This window comes from Chelonoidis abingdonii, chromosome 1 (assembly GCF_003597395.2).
Source record: "Chelonoidis abingdonii isolate Lonesome George chromosome 1, CheloAbing_2.0, whole genome shotgun sequence".
Taxonomy (NCBI): Eukaryota; Metazoa; Chordata; order Testudines; family Testudinidae; genus Chelonoidis; species Chelonoidis abingdonii.
This window is the reverse complement of record NC_133769.1, coordinates 139,039,146-139,064,281: the sequence shown is the minus strand read 5'-3', so window position 1 is coordinate 139,064,281 and position 25,136 is coordinate 139,039,146. Positions and strand designations below refer to the sequence as shown.

The 25,136-nt window shown below is 45.0% G+C and overlaps 3 protein-coding genes across 3 annotated transcripts in view; 2 read left to right on the top strand and 1 right to left on the bottom strand.

Annotated features, from left to right (window-relative positions):
* LOC116824931 (uncharacterized) overlaps window positions 1-25,136 on the bottom strand; it is a 38,883-nt gene that overhangs the window by 9,207 nt on the left and 4,540 nt on the right. Inside the window, exons 4-5 of the mRNA XM_075070698.1 lie at window positions 24,702-24,827; window positions 23,996-24,109 (exon numbers count right to left, since the gene is read on the bottom strand). Of these exons, the coding sequence (XP_074926799.1) occupies window positions 23,996-24,109; window positions 24,702-24,827 (240 nt within the window). The remainder of the gene's footprint in view (window positions 1-23,995; window positions 24,110-24,701; window positions 24,828-25,136) is intronic.
* On the top strand, window positions 976-7,589 carry LOC116824933 (protein mono-ADP-ribosyltransferase TIPARP-like). The gene is made up of 5 exons (XM_032780572.2): window positions 976-1,863; window positions 2,311-2,482; window positions 4,940-5,127; window positions 5,215-5,484; window positions 6,605-7,589. Exons 1-5 carry the CDS (start codon window positions 1,580-1,582, stop codon window positions 7,047-7,049), a joined length of 1,359 nt encoding a protein of 452 aa, XP_032636463.1. The 5' UTR covers window positions 976-1,579; the 3' UTR covers window positions 7,050-7,589.
* On the top strand, window positions 11,611-15,134 carry LOC142046773 (uncharacterized). Its single transcript, XM_075065434.1, has 3 exons — window positions 11,611-11,688; window positions 12,954-13,032; window positions 14,234-15,134. Exons 1-3 carry the CDS (start codon window positions 11,611-11,613, stop codon window positions 15,079-15,081), a joined length of 1,005 nt encoding a protein of 334 aa, XP_074921535.1. The 3' UTR covers window positions 15,082-15,134.

Sequence of the window (25,136 nt, the reverse complement as noted above, 5' to 3'; positions counted from 1 at the left end):
TTATTTTGCTGTCTGCAGGGTTGTAGCTATGTTGGTCCCAGGACATCAGACAGACAAGATGGGTGAGGTAATATCTTTTATAGGACCAACTTCTGTTGGAGACAGAGACAAACTTTCAGTAGCTCTTCTCCAAGTCGGGCTTCTTTAGACCTGAAGAAGCTCTGTATAAGCTCAAAAGCTTGTCTCTTTCAGTAACAGAAGTTGTTCCAAGAAAAGATATTACCTCACCCATCTTGTCTCTCTTGTTATATTGCTGTCATTCCCAAAGAACCCAATCGGGATTAGGGACCTATTGGGGGGGGGGGGGGCGTGCTGTGAAAGCACATAGGAAGACAGTCCCTGCTGCAAAGAGCTTACAACAAAGTTGCTGATGTGCCACTGTGGAAGGACTGAGTGAGCTGGAGGGAAACAGGTTGACTCTTGGATAGGGGCTTTGCTGGTCACTGTATGCAGATTGGGATGGCATGAGACATAGGGGTGGTCTACACCTAGCTGTGCAAACTGGATTGACAAGTATCCCTGGCCTGGGGACGAGTCTGGAATGCCAGGGTTGACTGTTCAACTGCCATGAGGGTTTAACGCCTGGTTTATTCCAGAGGCAGAGAGAGGAGGGGGCTGAGCCCTGGGTTGGTCAGTGTGTAACTCTCCCAAGCCAGCTGGCCCCAGGAGTTAGTGAGGAGGATCAAAGAATCTCAGAGAGGGACTGGAAACCAACAAAACTAACTTCTCCTCCCACTCTAACTGCCCTGGACTGAATTTCCCACTTACCCTCAGGAACGTGGGGTGGAGGTAGGGATAGGGGATGTCAGGCCAGGGTAGAGCTTGGATCCCACTGCGAGAGGTAATGCTCAGGAGAGGATGATCCCTTGAGAAGAGCAGTGTTTGCCTGTAGGGCATGAAACCAGAGCAGCTTCATGCCTCCAGGAGTTGGGTTCCTGTGAAAGTCTGGAATCCACTTTCCACTGGAGCAAAGGAGAGAGTGAGAAGACAAAACTAGAGACAAAGACACTGCACATAAATCTGAGCAGGAACCTCTAGGTGGCAGGAGAGTCTAGAGAGGGCAAGCACAAGAGAATCAGAGGAGTATCCTACTCCCCTTTACTGCACCAGCTGCTGGTTTTATTCTGCAGGAGATGATGGCTATGTGAGGAAGGGCTCTCCATGAGACTCACACAGTAGGAAAGGTTTGCCACTGGGGAGAAAGTCCTGGGGGTATGGGTTACAGCTGGGTAGGGCAGAAAATGCAAAAGACAAGTGCCCAGTTATTCGGGATCTGCCCCAGATCCTCAAAGGTATTTAAGTGGTCTAAGTCCCATTGATTTCATTGGCATCTAAATACCTTTGAAGACGTGGTCCAATGTGCCTGGATTGAGAAGCACTAAAGAAAGTTGTCCTACATAGGAAGCTCTGCATTCAGGGCAGCTTCCTGCCTCACTAAATTTCCCCATTTTTCTCCCAGGAGTTGGGTTCCTCCAAAGAACCAAACTGCTCTTTACAACTCCACTTCCCTTGAGATCTCAGAGCTTCTTCAGCCAATGGGAAACCAGTTCCTAAGAACACAAAAAACATTGTCTTCTCAATGGATTTACAGAATGAGAGGAGGTCTCCAGAGCACCTAGGCAGTGAAGATGAGGCCCAGTTCCATATCCATCAGGCAGACGGGATCAGAATCTGTGACCACTTTCTCCTAGGAAACTGTCCTGAAGGAACTGGCTGCCCACTCCACCACACTCGCTATCCCTACCACTGGCAGTTAAGGCGGAGTGACAACAAAGCCTGGCAGAGTCTGAGTGATTCAGCTCAGCGGCACCTGGAAAATCTTTACTGCAATGTTAACAAAAGTCATGCTCATTTTTTGGACAAGTAAGCGATGAAAAAATTCCAGCCCCAGCATTTCCCAGCAGGAGGTGCTGTAAAGAACAGTACAAGAGAACTAGCTGCAGTGAGATCACTTCAACACAGGTCCTAGCCTTGTACAGTAGGAGACAAGGAAGAGAATGGAGCAGATGTTCTAGTACAGGTTGAGTCTTCCCTTACTGGAGGAACTCTAGGGAATGGTGAAGGAGCCTTGGCTGTGGAGAGCTCCCAGCTATGCTCCAATGCTAGCCACTCTCAGCTGGTGGTGCCGAACAGACCAGTAGCACTGGCTGTGAGGAGTGCATAGTTTCTCCAGTCCCAGTCTATCCCAGTGGAGGGCATTATAGGGGATGGTGGAGGAGTACTGCCTTAGGGAGATCACCACTATTGCAGGCTCACTCTCCCAGCTGTATACATGCTTGTAACTGTTTATTTATTTATTTTTCCTCATAGCAATAATTCTTCTGGGAAACTTGCCCTGACTTCCTTGGAAGTGATAACCTCTGAGACCTATGACAAAGCAAGGCGTCTTTCCAACACCTGTGATCCACAGCAGAACCCCCATTTCCCCACACAGTGGGCAGTGTTTTGGAAAAATGGTGATAAATGGATAAAATACGAGGAGGTGAGGGAAAGAGAACGAGGCCTCACAGTATGATGTACTGGCTAGTGTCTTTCGTGCAAGCTGTCTCCTCAAATAATGCTTCACTGTGATAAATGCAATTACATAGGATCGGTGAGGGGGGTAACTGCAGAAAGGCTCATCTAGCCACCAGGAGTTGCAGAAGAGAAAGCTGTTGTGTTGACTCTAGTGAGACTGAAGAGGCCAAGAGTTCATGGCATACACATAGAGAAGTTAGATAAAAGCATAAATACTCTTGCTGGAAGGTTGCAGTCAAACACTACTTTATTTCATAGAATTCAGAATGATAGGAAAAAAGATCCCAAAACACAGAGACATAAAGCTGTCCTTCTACAGACTGACAGCTGTTAGACACAGATTTCATGCACCCCTACAAAGCCCCATAGCCAGGGGCTGGGCAGACATTGCCATCTGTTACCCATCTCTCCTTTGGTAGATCAAAGGGCTGCCCAAGCAGATCCTGCCTCTTCAGTGGTGGGTGGGAGGATGGGCAGAAAAGCCAAGACCCAGGCGGCCAGCTGAGCTACTGCACTTCCTTCTTCTTCCCTTTACCCTTCAGCAGCTGTAACAAAGGGTGCTTCTCCCATGTGTCCCACATACACCTGGACTAGCACATAAATGGTGTGAAGGAGGGCTGTTCCCAGCCCCTGCTACTCCCACACCTCCTGCTCATCAATCTCTGGGAGTGCCTGTTTGCCTGCTCCCTCTCTTCTTGCTGAGTATCAGGGGGAGAAGACATTAGTGCTGGTCCTGACCTTATTAATGCAGGATATTCAGGGTGAGGGGTGCTTGATGCTGTCCTGCCCAACCTCCTGCTCTTTTGGAGGAAAGAGCAAGGAGCTGGTACAGGCACCTCCTTCTCCAGAGCTGCTGAGGAGCTTCTCACTGTGGCCTCTTCCTGAGGGATTCCTAAGGGGGCTCCTTCTCAGAACCCAAGGACTGGGTTTATGTTAGCTAGTGGAGGAGAGCTTCCAGAAGCCTCTAACTCTTCCCTCCTCCAATTACTTTTAAATCATATTTATATTGGGTATTTCTAACCATGGCCTCACTGTTTTCAAAGCAAGAGTCAGGGGTACAACAACCCTCTCATTGTACAGAGAGTAACTGGAAGAGCTGACGGCAGATAGGAGAGAGCAGTGGGCTGAGAACTAAGGCAGGTGGGATTCTGGGCATGAGGGGCCATGGCACAAAGTGGTAGCTGTCATCAGTGAGAGAGCAAGAGCACAGCTCATGGATAGGCGTGGAACATGACAGGAGGGAACCAGAGACATCTGCATAGCTATGAACACTGTTCAGGAGAATACAGCTCTTGAATGTTAAATGTTGCTCTGACAATACGGCTGATGAAAGCATAGGCAGCAGATATTAGGGTGTTTTGGAGGGTGGGTGGGTTTTTTTTGCTGCCTAGAGAGGAGTTACTCTTCTGCTCTGGCCAGAGGGAAGCCCAGATAAAAAACAGACAAAGATGTTCTTGAGTAAGGCCATGTCTACACTAGAAAGCTTACAGTGGTACAGCAGTACCATTGCAACTGTGCTGCTGTAAGATCTCCCGTGTAACTGCTGTATGCCAACAGAAGAGAGCTCTCCCGTTGATATAATTAAACCATCCCCAATGAGTGGGGGGTAGCTATGCTGGTGGGAGAAACTCTTTCGCCAACATAGCGCTGTGCACAGTATGCCGGCGAAACTTATGTCACTCAGGGGGATGCTATTTTCACACCCCTGAACAACATAAGTTTTGCCGACATAAGTGGTAGTGTAGACATGGCCAAAGAGATGGTTGGAGAGATGAGTGCTGATTTCTTCAGCAGTTTGCTGAGAAAGGGAAGGTTAGAGACAGGGCAGAGACTGGAGCTTGAGGGCCAAGAGACTGTTGTGAGAGTCTTGGTCTATGCCTAAAATTTAAGTTGACCTAGTTACATCACCCAGAAGGTATTAAAAATACACCCCCCTGAGACACTTAGTGAAGCCAGCCTGAGCCCTGGTGTAGACACCGATAGTTGACAGAACAATTCTGCCCTCAAGGGGGTGGATTTAGTACAGTGACAGAAAATGCTTTCTTTGCTGTAACAAGTGTCTGCACTGCAGCGGGGTTGCTGCAGCACCGCAGATGTGCCACTGTAGCACTTGTAGTGCAGATATACCCTAAGAAGGGGACGGACGAAGACAGATTTGAAAGTGTTGGGGAATGTAGCAAAAGCAAAGGAATGATGATAATAGGAGAGAGCCATGACTAAAGGAGAAGCAAGTGGGTGAAGAGAGACTGTGCACCTGTATGCAGACTTACTGCCCTCAAACTCCCAGAAAGCATGGGGTGGCATTTCTTCAATGAAATGCTAGAGTGCTATTGAGGGAGCACTGTGGAGGCATACCTGATTTTTCCCTTTATCTAGTTTATTCTAACGTCATATCCCCACCTCTTATTCTCTCTGAGTTCAGCCCGTCTTCAGTGATCTCCTCTCTGCCTTTGAGGAGGACAAGGAATTGCACAACTTCGAGCTCCGGGGCAAGAACTATAGCGTGGATTTGAAGAGGTTTGTGCAACATAGCATGGAACGGGGAAACATTCGCCACATCCAGCTCCGGCCTTCCTACCGATCACTCCTCAGTATGATGCCATACCTGCAGTACGTGACTCTACTGGCAACGATGCTCCTACAGGCATTTCAACAGCAAGTAGGAAAATAAATGTTCTCCTCTCATTATCTCCTTAGAACGATCTCCAGTAAAGCCAGTATACCCTCTTGTCCTACTCATGACATCCCTGGGGAAGATCCCATGGATGGTTACTATGGTCCATACCCTGCTGCTTGGATTCCACAGCCAACTGTTGATCAGGCTTTTCTGCAAATGGAGGTGACGCCATCAGAAGCTGCATACCGCTCTACTTGTGTTCTCTTCCACCAGTCTCTTCCAGAGGATGAGGTCCTGGTGCTGGCAATTTACAGGATCCGGAACGAAGATCTCTGGCAAAGATATACCAGGTAAAAAGAGAAGTGGATGTAGTTAGAGACAACAGCCTTGGAGTGTGAATTGCAGTGCTTGTGCCCAGGGTTAACCATCCCACCATCCTCAGAGGTTGGGAATATGAATGTGGAGCTATAGGGTGTGGCTCCTACACACAGAGGCAGGGACTGTGAATGCCAATGCCATCAAAGGATAGGACTGTGAATCCCAGTGCTAGCACCACAGAACCCATTGTGTTAGAGTGTCCCAGCTTCCTAGATACTTATGTGGTCCCCATCACCACAGTATTTGAGCACATCACTATTTTTAAATGTATTTATCCTCACAACATTCCTGTGAGGCAATCAAGTGCTGTTATTCACATTTTATAAATGAGGAACTGAGACCCTGATCCACAAAGATATTTAGTTTCTTAGCTTCCACTGATTTCAGTGGAAGCTAGGGGCCTAATTACCTTTGTGGATCTTGGCCTAAATGATTTCTCCAACATCATAAAGGAAGTACGTGGCAGAGCAAGTCCACAGTCTGAGACTAGTACCCTAAGCACTGGATCATCTTTCTTTCCATGTGAATAGGAATACTGTTATCAGTCTTCTAGTCTTTGGTTCCCGCTACACTCAGAGACTGAGAGCAAAAATCTTACTACTGTTGCTTTGAACTGTGGGTCCCAGTGCACGAAAGCAAACATATTTGTTCATTAACAGGCACTTCCTTGTGCATTAATTGGTTGCTTTATCTACACCAGAGTGTGCTTCTCTCTGCACTGGGTGAATCCTAGTGCCCTGCTGTAGATACAAATTGTGCATATTGATTTGATGAGTGAACAGTTGAGCATTACTCGATGGTGCACTCATCTATGAGTGGACATTGTTGCATGTCTCCATCCATGATGGCTTAATTAGTGTGCTAAGGCATGGATTTTGTGGGTAGATGTTTATTTGAGAGCTTTGAGTTCTCTGTTGGAGAGACTGAACCCTAATTCCCTGGAATTCAAGATTGTGCTACTTATCTTTTGCATAAGTAAGACCTGAGGGATGGGTGGGAGGGATTACTCTTCCTGGCTCCCTGTGGACCTTCAGCATCACTCCCTCAGGGCAGAGACTCTAACCTTCTATTTCTTCTTTGCTCTCAATTCAGCCAGAAAAAAATCATGACTTGGGGAAGAACAAAGCTTGAGAAACAACACCTGGAGAAGCACCTCTTCTTTGGAACCTCAACTAGAAATGTGGAGCCCATTTGCAAGACAAATTTCAGCCAGTTCCTGCCGGAACAGCACAGCCCTATTTTTGGCCAGGGCATTTATTTCTCATTGAGAGCAGATTATTCAAACCGATACTCCCGTGCAAAGAAAGGTGGGATGCGCTACATGTTCCTGGCCAAGGTTTTGGTGGGCAAGACTGTGACTGGGAGAGCACATTACCGCCGGCCCCCAGAACAGGAGCCTGGTGGGCAACTCTATGACTCTTGTGTCAATAGTGTGACCAAGCCCCAGGTGTACGTGGCCTTTGACAACTTCCAGTGCTACCCCTACTTTCTTATCCACTACAAGCTCCTCTCTGACCCTGTGGAACTGTACAGCTGATGGCACAAGGAGGAGGAGCTTTTCTGCTCTCTCTGAATCATCCACATAATGACTTCTACCATCAGAGCATGAAGAGGGTTGGTTTTAGTCCTTCCCATTCCTTCGATCTATGCTCGTTGTAAAGGACTTTACAAACTGTTCCTGGGCATACAGAGAGTGCTGACTGCAAGTACGTGTAGGCTGGGATTTTCAAAGGTGCCTAAGGGAATTAGGCACCCAACTCCCATTGAATTAGAATGGGAATTTGGCACCTGAGTCCAATTCAAATTCAAGGGGAGTTGGATACCTAGCTCTTAGGGTGGGATTTTCAGAGGAGCCTTAATCCTTTCAGTATAGGAAAAACATACCCAACTAATTTCCACATCATTCCTCCACCACCTTTTTGAATTCTCACTGATGATCCCCTCTATTCTTTCCCACAATCCACATTTACCCACCTCTGACTTTACCCTGGTCACCTTCAATTCATTTCACCATCCATCTAAATAAGAATGGCTGTGTAAGATGTCCCTTCTGGATTCCACTAAAAAAAGACAAAAACATTTTGTACATTGGCCAGAAGGAGGCACTGTTGCATGAAATGAAGCCATTCTTTCTCATCCTGATCTCTGGAGGGTCTTGTGGACCATGGCGTGTTCCTCAAATACATTAAAAATGCCACGCTTATATTTATATGAAATATCAACACCTTCCTCTCTCTAAAAACACTCCTCCCCATGTGAGTTATCTGTCAATAATGACTGTTAGTCAGTGAAGCCAGCTCTTAGTAATTGCTACATTTTCTTGTATTAAACACTTGTTTAAATTACTACTACTATAGTGGCTTTATTTGTTGGTAAGGAGTTTTCTTGAATTATTAAAACTAGAGAAGTGTTAATAGTTAATTTACAAAATGTGTGTGTGTCAATTAACTTCTGTATCTGATGGGGGGAGTCCACAGATTTGGGCTTGTCAGGGTTTCTAGTGGGTCAGGACTTGATCCTGGCAAAAGTGTCTCACACCATCTCCCCCTTGCTGCTGGAAAACCTCCATGGTTCTCTTTGCACTGCCCCCTCATACCTGATCCATAAAACCTCTAGAAAGCAGCTGGTTTCAAGCACCTCTTCCAGCAATTTTTGGTGCTAAGCACCTACACTATTTTAGCAAGAAGCTGGGGGTGGTAGGAACTGTCCATTTTTCCACCTGTTTGCCACCTCATTGAAATAGCCTCCCTCTAGAGTTTATTCATTCAATCACGGCCAGATTCTGATACCTTTTACTCATGATATGAACCTTATTCTATCACTTCAGAGGGATTAATGGGGATGAAGGCAAGTAATGACCATTGTGATCACCTTGTCTGATCTCCTGCATAATACAGGCCATAGGAATTCCCTGAACTAATTCCTTTTTCAGTTCCAATAGCTGTGATTGAACTAAAGCGTATATCTTAGAAAAAACACACAATCTTGATTTTAAAATTGTCAGTGATGGGGAATCTACCACAACTCTTAGTTACTTGTTCCAATGGATAATTACTCTTAGCATTAAAAAATTGCACCTTATTTCCAGTCTGAATTTATCTAGCTTCAACTTCCAGCCTTTGGATCTTGCCATACAATTGTTTGAGGAACTGAAGAGCCTTCTTTTATCAAATGTCTGTTCCCCATGTAGGTACTCACAGACTGTGATCAAATCACCCCTCACCTTTTTGTTTGTTTGTTTCGATAAATTAAATAGATTGAACTCCTTGGGCTAGATTCACAAAGAAATGTAGGCTCAGCATTGCCACACCGAACTGTTAGGCTCCTAGAAAATCATTGCAATTCACAAAGCCTGATTTACGTGCCTTGGCTCCCTATACAATGAATGGGGAGAGAGTGTCACCTCAGAATGGGATTCACAAAAGCCAGCATGCTAGGTAGTTCCTTGCCTAAAATAGCTGATGGGAGCTGCCAAGCTGAGGGGTGTGTGCTCAGCCCCACCCTTCTCTCTGAGAGTTGTACCTTAATCCTGACTGTAGGGAGTGCCTCCCTCTACTTGGGATTCTCAGCTGCAAACCCTCTCTTGGGCCTTGGCTACACTGGTGCTTTACAGCACTGCAACTTTTTCACTCAGGGGTGCGAAAAAACACCCCCCTGAGCACAGCAAGTTACAGCATTGTAAAGCGCCAGTGTAAACAGTGTCCCAGCATGGCTCCCAGTGCTGTAAACTAATCCCCACGGGGAAGTGGAGTACCTGCAGCGCTGGGAGAGCTCTCTCTCAGTGCTGGCGCCGCGACCACACTCGCACTTCGAAGCACTGCCGCGGGAGCACTCCTGCGGCAGCGCTTTGAAGTTGCAAGTGCAGCCATACATTTGGTGTTAAGCACCTACACTGGTTTAGTGAGAAGCTGGGTGAGGAGAAGTATCTCTCATAACTTTTATCCTAGTGGTTAGAGTACTCACCTGGATGTGGGAGAGACCTGATTCAAGATCCTCCTCCTGAGGGGGAGAAGGGATTTGCTATCTGAGAGGTATGAGATATTCCTATGTGAGGCTTCTTCAATGTCTCCTGCTGAAGTTGTTCCACTTTGGAGTAAATAATGAATCAGTGGGCCAAAGAGATTGATTCTGTAGCCCACTGGTTAGCACATTCACCTGGGAAGTGCCAGAGCCATGCTCCAGTCCTTCTGCTCCACTGACTTAAAAAAATATTTATCCAAATACTATTGTGTGTGTTTCACAGAGAATTTCTCTTACATGCAGCTCATCTCTGGTTGCAGTGTAGAAGCCACAGTGCAGGTGGATGGAGTGTATGCATGAGGTGGTTGGATGTCTCCAAAAGCAGGAGTACTGAGATGGTTTTAGTATGGGTAATATTTCCCAGTTGCTGTTTTAGAAAAGTTTTCTAAATAAAACAAATCGTTTAAAATGAGAAATTGACTCCAGGACAGTTTTTCTGCATTGTCTTTAGGAATGTAAAGGTGTACTAATCAAGGACACTCCCCAGCCGTGAAGCAGGAGGAGGAGGAGCTGTGAAGCAAAGCACAGTTGTTGCGTTGTGGGTGCCAGGAATACATCACATACAAGTGTTTACTATACATGGAAAGAAGCCAGCATCATGCACTAGTAAGAGGGCAGCCCCACGTACAACATAACATTAATATTCATTAGGATAGTTTTGTTTAACAGTAAACATGGGGGGGGGAGGGTTAAACAAAAACAAAGGTAACAATTTTGAGATTTTTGACTTTTCATCCCAATTTGTGACACACACAAATGTCAGAATTTCTTGGGGAATGGAAATTCCATTTGAAGACCAGCTCTAGTTTCTAGCCCTCATGGTTGCAAAGAAAAGTTGGTAAATGTGATCCAGGTGCCCTGTAAAGGCTCAGAAACCAGACAAATAAAAAAACAACAACATGTATTTATTTTAAGATCTCATTATTTTTAAACCAGACTCATCACTTCTGGGGCACAAGTAATGATTTTTGAACACTTAGGGTTGCCAAGACAGGGAATGGGTAAATGTCATGCCAAGGGATTAACATCCCAATTCAGTACAGCAGAAACTTTAGGTAGAGCTTGTTCCCTCTTATTAATATATTTTCCCTACCTGCTGATACAGTAGCTGCTGGTTGGTGTCACAAGGACTCAGGCAGATCACTTTCTAAGTAGCCATAGTTCTGTGGATGAAACACCCTGGTTCAGTGACTCCTGGGGAAAAGTCTCTCATTCTTTCTATTTTGCTAGCTCTGGCACAGGTTTTTTGCAACAGGCAGGAGACTTGTGACTGAGGAGCCACAGGAAACTTGCTTACCAGTACAGACTGTATGAAAGAGAACCAGTCTCACCTCAGTCTGTATTTCTCCCTTGTTTTTGAGCACAGGTTTCAAGTGGCCTCCTGCCTCCATTTCTCACAGCACTACCACACATCCTTCACTATCTCTAACTCCAGAGCAACCAAGATCTCCCTATGTCTCCCTTTCCCACCAGAAGGCCTCAGTGTAGTTGGCATTGTGTGCGCCAGTATCCCCCCAGCATAGATATATTTATAATAAAGAGATTATTCGAATTAGGGCAGGGGTTCTCAAACTTTATTGCAACACTCCCTTCTGACAACAAAAATTACTATATGACCCCAGAAGGGGGGACCAAACCCTGAGCCTGCCCAAGCCCCACCGTCCCAGGTGGTGGGGCCAAAGCCCAAGCTCCACCGCCCTGGGCAGGGGGCTCAAAGTCAAATTCCAGTGGCTTCAGCCCCAGGCCTGTAACCTGAGACCCACTGCCCGGGGATGAAGCCCTGAGGCTTCAGCTTTGGGCAGTAGGGCTCAGGCTTTGGCTCCAGGAAGTCTAAGCCAGTCCAGGGTCACAACCCACTTTGGGGTCCCAGCCCACAGTTTTAGAACAGCTGAATTAGGGCAACACCTATAAACCCCAAATAAGGATCAGGGCTCTACTAGGCTATATGCTGTACAGACAGATACTAAACACAAGAGCCCCTGTGCCAGAGAGCTTACAGAATGAGAGTCAGACGGGCCACAGAAAGTGGACAAAACAGACAAATGGTGGTGGGGAATGCAGGAGGATGAGATAACAGAATGAAAAGGTCAGCAGAGAAACTGAAGTCTCTGCAAGTGTCTAAGGTGGCTCATCCTCTCTCCCCTGCAGACATCTTGGTAAAGCTTCCCTACTCCTCTCATTCTCCAGAAGGAGGCAGTAACGCAGTAGTAGCACTTCCTTCTGCTACTACCACATGAGCACGGACAACTCTTTACATGTCTGTCTGTCTGTCTGTCTGTCGAAAGAAACCACATACGCTCCACCCTAGCAAACACTTCTCCCCAGAGCCCTTGCTGCAGTCACTCTTTTGGCCTGGAGGAGTGGGAGGAGTCATTCCCACCCCGACCCTGTCAGCCAATCACTGCCCACAGCACCTTCTCCAATGAAAGGCTCCCAGGGGAGCACAGGGAGGGGCCCAGGGGAAGAAGAGAGAGGGAAAGTTGGAGCATGAGCTACAGCCTAAGCACCAGCCCTTTTGGGCCTTATCAAGTGAGCCTGGCCTGAATGCAGGGTACTCTGGGTGGATGGGGAAACTCAGGAAGTGGGGTGTGTGCAGAGGGGTAATTACATTCTGGAGGAAACTGAAGGAAGGGAGAGGAGCTAGCAGTGCAGTGGGGAGACCTCGAGGGAGTAGGAGGGGGCACTAAGGCCAGAGGGTAGATTAATATAGTATTGGGTGTGGGATGCCAATAGGCCAACACCAAGAGCTTGTTGGCACTAGGAAAGGCATTGAGACTGAGCCATGGAGTATTAACTAGCCCTGACCTTTTCTCTAGGACAGTGGTTCTCAAACTGTGGGTTAGGACCCCAAAGTGGGTCACAGCCCCATTTTAATGGGGTCATCAAGGCTGGCTTAGTCTTGCTGGGGCTAAAGCTGAACCCTGAGCCCTACCATCTGGGGCTGAAACTGAAGCCCAAGGGCTTCTACCCTGGGAATCAGGATCAGGCTACAGGCCCCCTGCCTGGGACTGAAGTCCTTGGGCTTCAGCTTTGGTCCACCCCTCCCAGGTGGTGGGGTTTGGGCTTTTGTGCCCCCCTGGAACAGGGCTTGGCTCAGATAGGATCAGGTTTCAGTCCCTCCTCCTGGGGGTTGTGTAGTAAGTTTTGTTGTCAGAAGGTGGTCGCAATGCAATGAAGTTTGAGAACCCCTGCCTTAGGATAAACTCTCTTCTCCTGTTCTTACCTGTAAGATCACCAAACTGAGGCTCTTTCCACCAAATTCAGGGCTCCTTGGCTAATTGCTAATTGCTCACCAGTGTGGGACTGACAAATTCTCCCCTATTGTCTTAACATAACTTGTTTTCATTGCTGGAGTGCATTGCATCTGTTTTCTTTCCCAGTAAATAAGGTTTCAAACTCCAGATCCCCTCTCTTCTTCTAGATAGAGCTGGAGGAAGAGCCTATGGCCTCTGGGCCGCAGGGCTCCAGAAAAAGTAAGATCCAAGGAGACTCCTGCACAGGTGAGGAGTAGTTTATAACAGTTAAGTCACCCACAATAAGTGAACTTAAAAAGCTGGGATATCAGCAAAGGTATTGTGAGCTCTAAAGTCTGTCTTCTCTCATCTGTTTGCAGTCTGCCATGCCAAAGCCTGTGTTAGGCACTGAGCTGGAGTCATGTGCTCTCTGTGATGCTGAGAGCTCCTTTTTGCCCTGGGGTTCTTCTGCTTTTTAAAAACAGGAAAGCAAAATCCACCTGAAATGAGTGAAAACAAAAGCCAGAATTTCTCTTTTGGCTTTATCTTACTCACACCAGAAGTTGGGGGATCTGAGCAGGTGAATTTGGACTCTCACATCTGAAGTATCTCTTACCCCTTAAAGACATTTTGCGGGGCTGTGAAGGTTACCTAGGTCCTGCTGCACTGTCAGGGCTGTGAAGGCAGTTGGTCACTGCAGAGACACACAGTGTCTGCAAATCACTGCAGCTGTTTTTGGGGGAAGCCTCCCTACTCTTACAACAATGAGTGAAATTGCTCCTTCCTTCCAATGGAGGGGAAAATGCCAAAGGGACATTGTGGTGTTTTTAGCTCCCTACATGTGTAACTCCAACCTCTGGAATGAGCTAGCTCTTCACTAATGCATTGAATGGCAGTAACTGAATCAGTTTGCCTGTTAGTCTTGCCCAGGAAAGCTTTCTCTTAAACATACATGTTTGTAAATCAGAAGCTCAGGTTCCTGGTGTGAGGGAGAGGAAACCTCAGTTTTAAAGCAGGCAGACTGCAGGGAGGTGCTCTCATTCTCTATTAAATGGGCAGAGGTGATGGGTATGTGGGCTGAGAGAAAGCTGAGAGGGGTCACTTGTTTGAGCCCATTCCTTTCTCTTCCTGCTTTGCAACAGGATTTATGTGAGCATAGTATTTGGCTTAATCTGCCTTGTTCTGAGGGGAGGAAATTCTCAAAAGGGGAGAGTTTCTCATTTGTTCATCTTTGTCTTCCCTCACTCTTTCTCCCACTCCTCCATCACCTATTTCCTTCTGTCCTCTCATCCCCTCTTTTCACTTCTTCCTTCCCTTTGGGAAAGGGTTTGGTGGGATTTGATTTTTGGATTTAAGGCCTCATGAACAGTCAGTAATTAGAGAGAGAGGATTTGCAAGTACCAGTCCAAGGCTTTATTTCTCCCCAGGGCAGGGTATGAACCATGTCAAACTCCTATTTTTATTCCAGCAAGTGATAGCACTGTGAGTGAAAACGAGGAGGAGAAACCTAATCAGGAAGATCTTGAGCAGGATGAGTTATCACGACCAGCTGAAGCCCAGAGTCCTGGCTCGGGGAAAGCCAGGCCAGAAAGGCAGCAGAGAAAGAGATGCACTAAATCTGCTCATCAAGCAAGAGGATCTAAGAAACTAAAAGTCACTCTTAATCAAGAGAAACCCCCCAGGGAAGAGAGTCCCTACATATGTACAGAATGTGGAAAAAGCTTCAAGGGGAGCTCGACCTTCCTGAACCATCTGAAAATCCACACAGGAGAAAAGCCCTTTGAATGTCCTAAGTGTGGGAAAAGCTTCAGCAGGAAGGCAAACCTTGTGGTACATGAGAGAATCCATACAGGAGAGAGACCCTATAAATGTAAAGAATGTGAGAAAAGCTTTGGCCGGAGCTCAAATCTAATTGCACACCGTAAAACCCACATGAAAAAGAAATCCTATACCTGTGCTGCATGTAGCAAAAGCTTCACTTGCAGCTCAGCCCTTTCTAAACATCAGAGAATCCACACTGGGGAGAGGCCCTACAAATGCAGTGAGTGTGGGAAATGCTTCACTTGCAGCTCAGCCCTTTCTAAACATCAGAGAATCCACACTGGGGAGAGGCCCTACAAATGCAGTGAGTGTGGGAAATGCTTCACTTGCAGCTCAGCCCTTGTCCAGCATCAGAAAAGCCACACAGAAGAGAAACCTTACAAATGTACTGAATGCAGGAAGAGCTTCCGCCTGAGCTCAAACTTCCTTAAACATCAGAAAGTCCATGTGAGAGAGACATCCAGTGAATGTGCAACAGGTAACTTGATTGCTTAGGTTAAATAAATGGAGGACAGAGTCTGTGTTGGCTTTATTCCCAATGCACAGGAAGACTAGTACATAGTCCTCTGGCCTCCCTCAGATTCTAAACACTTGGCCTGGCGTACCACACTTTGGGGTTTGTGTACATCTATGAAATGTCCAAGAGAGACCCACCTAAGTAAATGCATCCATAATGTCAATACTGACACTTTTGTATGATGCTCCAGGAATTGCATTACAGACTTCCCTATTGATTTCACATGAAAGATGCTCAGATACTATGATGATGCATGGCAGTATAAAGCCCTAAGATAGCTAGCTATGAAACACTGATAACTCACATGCACCTAATGACTTATTAAAGGTAAGTCTCTCTTTTTTTGCCATCCTCTTTAATCCCATAAACCAGCATAACAAGAGACCTTACATATTGACTCTTTATTAAGAAGAAAAAATCTCTTCTAGATGCTGGAAGAATGAAAGAGCCATTTTCCTCTCTCTTCTTTAAAAAGGATCCATTGCTCACTAGGCAATCAAAAAGATAGACTTAAACCTGTCTATGTGATTACTAAAGAAACTGCCTGGCTATTTAATAGAAGTATCTTTTAATATACATGGTACAGAACTGTACTCAGTTCTTCTGGGAGTATTGAGTGTAATATATTAAAGTTAAGGGATTAGTTAAGAGTCTCATGTACACATTTCATAATCTTGTATATGGCCTAGAAAATATGGGGTAGAAAACTGGATTTGTTCTTTTTTCCTTGTGTGTGTATCATACAAGAAAAAAATATGTATACATATATAAAAATGTATAGTGTATAAAATATATATTTAAAATGACTTACGTTGGCTGCTTTTTTTTTTTTAAATTAGAAATTCAAGAGTTGTCTACCATGGAAGTCTCTATGGATAACTGGGGAACAAGTAGTTTTATGACCTCAGTGAAGTGAAACCTGATTGAGGCCCTGATTCAGCAGAGCAGTTAATCACAGCCTAATTGAGAGGGGAAGTGATTTTTATTCCAGTTGTCATCTCTAACAAAAACACTTATGAGAGAAGCTCTGTCTAAGCATTTAACTTCCCTTAAACTAAGCATGTGAAACTCCTAATCCATAGATAATGGAATTACCTAGCCAGCTCTCCCAACATAAACAGTGAAGATTAAAAACTTCATATTCCTGAAATTTGTAATGATGGGGAAAAAAATTAAAGCTTTTTATACAAAATAAGCCTGCCTTTCCAAAAAGGCACAACCTCACTTCCCCTTTACATCTTGTAATTAAGAAGAAAGTTTCCCCCTCATTAGATAACAAAGGAACATAAGATCAGTATTAAGCTGATGCTACTTAAGAAGAAATTAATCCCATTTATTATGGAGTAGTAATACTTATTCCATAGTTGTATAAAAGACACTCAGTTGCAACAAGGGGGCCCATGTTATAGGACACCAAAAGAAGTCACATTGCTCTCAGAATTCATAGATTCAGTCTGGTACTGAGTTAAATTTTTGCCTGATTTGAAGTGAATCAGCTTTTGAGTTAACCAGCCTTTTGTAGAGCACAGTAGGAAAAGCGCTGCAAGTGCACTGGTATGGCCACAGAGAGCAGTGCATTGTGGTAGCTATCCCAGCATGCAAGTGGCTGCAATGTGCTTTTCAAATGAGGGAAGTGGAAGGGAGTGTGTTGTGTGTATGTGGGGGGAGAGAGTGGGTTTGGGGGGCTGACAGTATGTCAGCATGCTGTCTTGTAAGTTCAGACAGCAACAGACCCTCTCTCCCCACCCCCTGCCCCCACCTCTCTGGAGGCTGATCAAAGTGCAGTAATGCAACACTGCATTCACACTGAGGCCCAGGCATTTCGGCCAATACATACCAAGTGTTAATCTTCTCACTGAGGTGGAGTACAAGGAGCACTCTAGCCCTGGAGTCAGAGTGCTCTACGTGTCTTGCCAGTGTGGACAGGTAGTGAGCTAAGGTGCCCGGGGCTGCTTTAATGCGCTTTAACTCACAAGTGTAGCCAAGCCCTTAGTAGGAATGTAATTATAGATGATTAGCTCTGATGAGCTTTAACATTGGTTATCAAATGATACTGGGGAGTGTGTGTGCGTGTGTGTGTTTTTTTTAAAAAAAGGACCTGACATTCAGCTTGCTTGCACTATGGGTAGTCACCTTCACTTTTGTAAAATGAGTGAAATATGCTTCCCTCCAGTTTGGAGCCAGGCACTGGAGAACTAGTGGCAAGAGCTTGTCCTTGTGGATATAGATGATCCTGTATTTACAGTTCTGCCTAATGATGCTTACCACATAATTCATGCTAAATATAAATATGATTTACTATTCTACATTCTTTTTACACTTAAAATGTTAACATATTATTTTCATTCCTCTTCTGTAGTATGTCATGAGGAACAACAAAGTGGTGGCACAGAGCAAGTAGCTATGGATCAGTCAAGACTTATACTTGAAGAGTGTAAGTATAAAAAGGGTTTCTAAAGTACCATGCATAACACTTTTTAAATTGTAGAAATTAATACTCTTATCTTCACACAGTGAGGAGAATGAGGGACAACATGGATATGCTTCTTCTGAATCAGCAAAGTCAGCTACAGGTCCTTCAAGAGATTCAGAAACAGCTGAATGTCCTCCTCCCAGGCAATGATCTCATTAATTCAAATGTGTACAGCTTGGGACTTCTGTTGGGACAGCAGGCAGCTGCTATGGCCTCTTTGCCTTTTCCCCTTCTTCTTAACCCCAGTAACCTTCTCCCAGAAAATGCCCGGCCTTTTTCCTCCCAGGTTTCATCCCAATCATCCACTTCTGAAATTCTCTCTCTGACACAACCTCCAATCTCTCAACATCCTGCTGCTCCAACAACTGCCTGATCCATCCCTGTACTGTAAACATGGCAAACAAAATGTTTGTTTATGTACCTGTCATTCTGATTTACCCTGCCTGAGGCAAATATGGCTTTTATATTGTCGAGTTACAGTTGAGAGGCCTTTCAAGTGCTATAGCACTGACCCTGCTCTTCATCTCTGAGGCATCCTTTACTGAGATGCAGTCAGTGAACATAGGGAATCAAATCAATCACACATTTGCTTACTCTAGTAACTGGTTTAATACCAAGAATGGATTTGTCCCAGGCAGCCTCTATTAACAAAGATGTTCTTCGTGGAGATGCACCTACGTAGAGCATCCTTATCTGAGGTGCTCTTAGCTAATGTGTCCCCAACTCTATGAGGTGTACTTAAGTGGCCCTTGTCTGAGATGTCTTTAAAATGCACCTTGTTGATGCACTCTGGTAAAGCTATAAATTTTGGTGCTGTTTCTTACTCCAAAACTTCTCCGTGAGAAAAGACTTATAAACTTGCATTGATTTTAATATAGCACTCTGGTTTGTGTTTTTAAAATGCTACCATGGTTACAGTTAATCTGTTCTTTAAATATCTCACATTTTCCATACAGAAAAATGTTAAGTGTTTAAGTAGGTATCTAAATCTCTTTGATCTAGTTAATTAGGGTCTAGATGGTGGCATTTAATCCCAGCCTATGAGTCAATCTCACAAGGCAAAGAGGCACAGATTTGCAGGGAGAGCAGGCTCAGTCCCACCTTTAAATTAAATAAATTTAAGCCACTTTGACATGAGAGCACAGAATATGGGTTTGCATCAGCTTAACTAAACCTTGTATGTAAACAAGGCCTTAGACAACATTCCATTGACATAAGCTTTTACTAACAGTCCATCTTTCATGAGTTGAGCATGTCCCAGTGTAAGTGTGTAAAGCTGAATTTTATGGCTTTATACGTGTGCCTCTGGTTGCAGCTTGCATAGTGATTCTGACACTGTTTCTTGCTTTTAAAATTGTTTTTTTTAATAATGGTTCTCACTTCAGTGTTTTTAAATTTCTTCAAAAGTAGGGAATTAAAATATTGCATTTTCCTAGAGTAGATCTAGAATTATCTATCTGTGCAGTTCTTTTTCTGTCTCTTGTGGCCAACAAGGGAGATAAAGCTCTAGTGCACTTGTGAATCAATTGCTTTATTGGGGTTTGGGTATGCCACTTAAGGATCATGCTGCCTGAAAAGAAGAGTCTGTTTTCACTAGCAAGGGCCTCCTATTTCATGGCTGCTTAATTCACTCCTTGCCCTCCTGTTGAGGCAGAGTTGGGCTCAAATATCTTTTTCATTGTTTAAAAAGAAAATGTGGTTCTGATCAGTTCTGAGATTGTTAGATGAGGGAAGCAGGGAGCCAACAGAAGTTATATGAAGCTTCCTGTGCAAGGACATATTCCTAGTGGCCAAATGCACCAGTTTTTTGGCCCCTACTTACAAGCAAGGTAAAGAGGCTGTATTGGAACTGATAATCAGGCCCCCTGCTTCTAGCCCTCAGAGTTATGAAACAATTAAACTTGAGTGAAGACTGATGCCTTCTCAAGTCTGTAGGCAGCTTGAAATGATAGTTAAAAATACAGTCCCCACCTCTGAGCTATCTCCCTGCTTTTGATTTTAGCAGGAATTTCCAACCCCCTTGCTTATGCTTTAATTCTGCACCACCCCCAATACCTCTTCCCCTACTCATTGTCAAAAGTCCTCTATTTAGTTGCCAAAAATCTCCAGCTTCCCCCTCTTCCAACAATTTACATGATAGTTAGGAAAATGCTGCAGTGCATCCAAAGCTGAAAGTGTTGGGAAAATCAATTTTATTTAAAAACTAAAAGTAAAACATTGACCAAATTTCTGTACCTACTTCAGTGAACACCTCCACTTTTATAATTCCAAATGAAATGACTACAGAATTTCTAGATGTCCTAGCATCCAAGGACATTGCCATGGAAAAATATTTCCAGCTTGTGTCAACCTACACAGGGTCTTGTCTCGCACCTATTTTAATAAAAACAAAAGGTGGGGACTTCTGAGAGGCAACCCAGGACCTAGATTAAAGTAACTGCAAAGATGTCAGACCAGAATAGGTCTATGGGAGGGTCAGACTCACACTTTATTTAATGCCTGGCAAGGAAACAGCCATTGCTATGAGACACTGATGGCTAAGATTCTTCAGAAGAATAGTGATGTTCCTCCATGTTCTTCAGGGGTTTCTCTCCATCAGGGGTGTAGCAAGGAGCAATGGACTAGTTTCAGTCACTGCATTAGTGCTTTCTGTTCATCCTGTTCACAAGCTATACCTTATCAGTGATATGCAGATGGAGTCTTGAGAGCCATAAGTAGCTCTTTAATGTGTCTCTTGCAGCTCTTTGCAGCATATGATATTAAATCACAGTTTTTTAATTACTATCCAGTCGGGATGCTTTTACTATGTTATTAACCAATTGTAGAATACTTGGTCAGTCATTTTGCTGTGAGACTATTATATACACTAAATGAAACAATGAATCCACACTACTGTGGATCTTCGGGTAATGTTGATCACTAATTTGGTTCCTAAACCACTGAGGTTTGAGTATTATTGCCTCATACATACACAAGTAGGATCAAAGCAATGGTGCAGCGCTCCACCGTCAGTTGGGTCCTCCATGGCCTCAGCCTCAGCTTGGTCGTCCTTGGCCAGGGCCTGACTCCCCATTGAGGTTCTTCATGGCCATGGGTTGGGTTAGGAGCTGGGGCTGGTAGTCTAGTCCCAATGCTTGGGCCTCAGTAGAGTCCTCCATGTCTGGTGTCTCAGCATGGGTATGGGCCTCTGTTTCCACAGCTTAGGCTTCAGGGGAGTTCTTGGTGTCCTGGTACTCCATTCTCAGGGTCTGGACTTCAGCCAAGTTCTCTGTGTCTGAACACAGGCCTGGGCCTCAGCTGAGTTTTCTATATTCAGTGTCTGAACATGGGCCCAGGCCTCTTGTCTGGGCCTCGTGGGACTTCTCCTTGTGTGGGCACTGGGCCTGCTACATCAATCCCAGGGTCTCGACCTTTACTGCATTCTTCATATTCAAGATCCTTGTTTTTACAAGACATTTTTTTTTATGACTGATGCTTCCCCCCAGGCAGGGTATAGATGGAGTGTCTCCCCGTGTGGCAGTTTCTATTGTGCTTTGTCAGACTTGACTGGGTGCTGAAGCTTCTCTCACATATGGGGGAGAGACCTTACCCCTGCCCCCAGTGAGTCCTGTGGTGTATGGTGAAATGTGATTTGTGAGGGAAGCTCTTCCTGCATTCCAGACAGAGGTAGGGTCTCTCCCCGATGTGGGTTCACTGGTGGATATGGAAATTGTAGAGCGAACTGAAGTTCTTCTTACACTCACGACAGAGAAAGGGTCTCTCTCCTGTATACATTTTCTGGTATCTAGTCAGGTGCGTGAGTTGACTGAAACTTTTTCCACACTCAGGACAGCGGTAAGGTTTCTTGCCAGTGTGGGTTCTCTGGTGTCTTTTAAGATGTGATGGGTAACTGAAGCTTTTATAGCAGGCAGGACATGAATAGGGGTTCTCCTTTATGCGGACTCTCCTATGGGCTGTGAGCTCCTGCTTTGGCCTGAAGCTTTTCCCACAAGCTCTGTACTTCCAGGATTTCCTTCACAGGTGGTTGCTGTTCTCATGGCTTTTCAGGTTTCTTTGGCCCTTGAGGTTTTCCTTACATGCATAAGTAGTACATAGTCTCTTGCTTTTCTCAGGTCTCCCCTGCATAAGGAGATTGGGAATCCTCGCAAAAGAATGTGAAAGGGGGATGCAAGGTCTCTCGCTCACCCTCCATTGGCTCTCTTTTCTGACACTGCAACCTATGCTGCCTCCTGCAGAGCACTTTCTGGGAAAAGCTCTCTGCTGAGTTCCTCAGTAATAGAATGCCAAGCACCGGATCTTCGGGACCCTCTACTGGATGCTTCTTCTCAGTTCTGCTCAGGATCTCATCACCTGCTGGATTAAAACGGAATCCAGACAGTCTAGTGCAGTCCCACATCACTCCTCAAAGCAGAGTTTGTCCCTGGTACCTAGAAACTTGATCTGCCGAGCTCAGCAGATTAGATATGTGAACTACAGATGCAGTGAGTGAACAGTGGGTAAGCATTGGAAAAAAAATGGGAAAAGCATGGGCAGAGGAAGGACTAAAAAGAGCAGAGGCAAAAGGAAACAATAAGAGGAAAGACTACATGATGGAGTGAAGGGGTGCGTGCGTGTGAGAGAGAAGAGAACAACAGATTAAGACAGGGAGGGAATATGTGGGGAGTTTGATATAGAAAAGTGGAAAGACACTAAGAAGAATAAAACAAAATTAAGCGCAATAAAAGAGTGGTTTTAAAATTAGAACAAAAAGAAAATACTGAGAGGAACATACAAGAAGTGTTCTGAAATGCAGCAACATTATATATTTACCCATATAAGTTGTAAACAGTTCCTTGGGGACCATCTCTCAACCCTCTAGTGATGTGGGGGCCGCAGAGCAAGAATTTTGACCCAGATCTGTCTCTGTACATGAAAAGCTTCAGCAGCAGAGTTTGCTGGGAAGCCAACATATATTCAGATCATGATATTTCACCTCAAGAGCAAGGACAGTGGTCTGTCAGAGTCACTATTCCTAGCCCATGCCAGGCTGGAGGGGGTGAGGGTTCTGTATGTGCCTGGATTTTCAGTGGGAAGGGAATAGAGACAAACTGTTCAAGTTGCTTACCTGGTGTGATTTGCACAATACTCTTGGGATATGAAATGCCATCACAGGGCTAAAGGAATGTCCCAGGAGTATTGCTCCAGCACCCTCTCTAGCTGCATGGTTTATGAAGTAGCTAATTCTGGGAGCCACATGTATTCCCTCTGGATATGCACACCAAATGCTGAAGTGAAAGGCTTGGAGAGAATGCTTCTTCTCTGTAGGGACAATACAGCAAGGGGGGCCTGCTTTGGAAAATCCAGCCTCGGGGATTCTGCTAAAACCAGCTCTATCCCTTATTTCTATAGTATGCCCAACCCCACACCTTCTAAAATAATGAGTCAGATCCCCAAGGAGTCAGGAGATTTTTTTTAAGATGTCATGATTTTTAAGCCAAAGTAATACTGCATTGTTTTTGTTTGCCAAACAAACATCAAACAATAAATTATACCTCTGACTGTGGAGGGGAGCTCTGCTTATCCTGACCTAACTCCTGGGGAAACTGCCATTCTGTCCTTCTCTCTATCACTATCCAGCCTCCTTTCCCACATCTTTCTCTGCCCTACCCAGTCCACCGTGCTCGTCATATTGTCCCTCCACCTTCTCGCACATATTCCGATATATTTCCTTCCTTTCACCTCAGTCTCCTACCCCTCAAATCTTCATTCTCCATGTTTTCCTGCATATCACCCTCCTTGGTCCTGTACAGTTTTCAAACCCTAGAATGCCAGGGGAGTGGAAAGGGGGAACCATCGTCACTGAGGGCAGCCTGGCTTCAGTTTCACTGTAAACCATGAGAGACGATGTCCATCTTTACTAAGGCTAGTCTCACTTCCATATCCAAAGGCTGTAGGAAAGTGACAGCCACCTTATGGCAAGGCAGCTTTCAATTTATAACATGGGAAAAGGGGATGGCCACTGCCAGAAATCAGTAAGGTTTGCTTGGAAGCCATGATTAACATCTGCCACAAAAACAGGCCCAAGTCTCATAGCAACACTGCACAAAGAACACAGTCAGCAACAGCAGCCAGCTCCTGCTGATCAGAAAAATAAAGACCAAAAACCAAACCAGGCTTCTTTTGTATTGTTCCCTAGCCTGAGATGTGCTCTCCCATGCTCTACCCCCATGAGACTCTCCTTTGTTGTAGGTTGTCTCTAGAGCACATGCCCCATAACACAGACATTTACCCTTAATTCTTCCATCCTACAATGATCTCTCTTTCATGATGAAAGTAGCCGTTGCTATGACAGCGAATATAACTCATGATGGCTCTGTTCAAACCACAGCTTTTTAATTCACTCATTGATAGTTTCTGAGATAGCTTCATTTATTTCTCACTTGTGCCGGCTTCTCTTGGTATTACCCTTTCTCTGGCATCCTGACAATCTGGGATGCAAGGTTCTTCCTTGTGTTCCATCTGAGAGTTCACATCAGGTTTTGGAGTCTCAAATCCTGCCCATAGGAAAACAGTCCAGGCAATACCACAATTTGTTATGTACTTGTTGAACATTTATTACAAAATAAATTAATTATCATAGATGTGAACCCAACCTGTTCTTTCATGAAGGCAGGGATTACAGAATCCCAACAGATGAGATTATGTCCACAGAAACCCACTGAGGAAGTAAAATGTGTAACTGGAGTTATTTTGTTTCCCTTTTGGAGACTCAAGGATATCCACATATGGGGGACTAGGTAAGTCGTGAGCAGTGCAAATGTTAATACACTTACCTATTTCTCGAAGTCAAGCACCTTCAGACCTGGCGTTAGTCCGAGGGAGGGTGGACAAGGCAATTCTATGATTGTACTACACAACTAAACCACAAAGATGAGGCTGAGGTGTGACTACAGATCACCTCCTCTGAATAAAAGGGCAATTCAGAAAAATAGTGGTTGAATGGCAGTGACTGTATCTCTCACAAAGTTTCTGGGGACTACAAGGACTGAGCCCTTAGAAATCCAAGAGAAGAACCCTGAACAACAGTTTAACAAATTCTTGGGAGACCACACAGCTTTTAAGTAATGAGGGAAAATTAATTTTTACTCAGAGAGAAGTCTTCAGATTCTTCTGCATGACATTCCTGTAGAGCTCCCTCTGCCTTTTGTCCAGACGACTCCAGTCCTTCTTGATGAAATACACAGCCACATCTTCCAGTGTCACTGGAACCTGAAACAGGTATTCCCTGTTCAATATATGCATATTCAGTGACAATCCTGCTGCTCAGTCACAGGCTGTACAGGCACAAGGGTTTGTTCTGTGTGATGAAGTGGAAGAAGAGAAGAAAAGAAAACAGAGGGAGTGTGTGCATGGGGAATAAAAAGGGAGGCAGGACAGGTTAGGGAAAAATGTGTTGGGGAAAAAAGAATGAAGGAGACAGAAGTGGGGAAGGGTCAGGTTGAAGAATAAGGAAAGAGATGGAGATTTGGAAAAATTCAGATGCAAAGAAGTCACCACATTCAGAGTCACTTGAAATAAAAT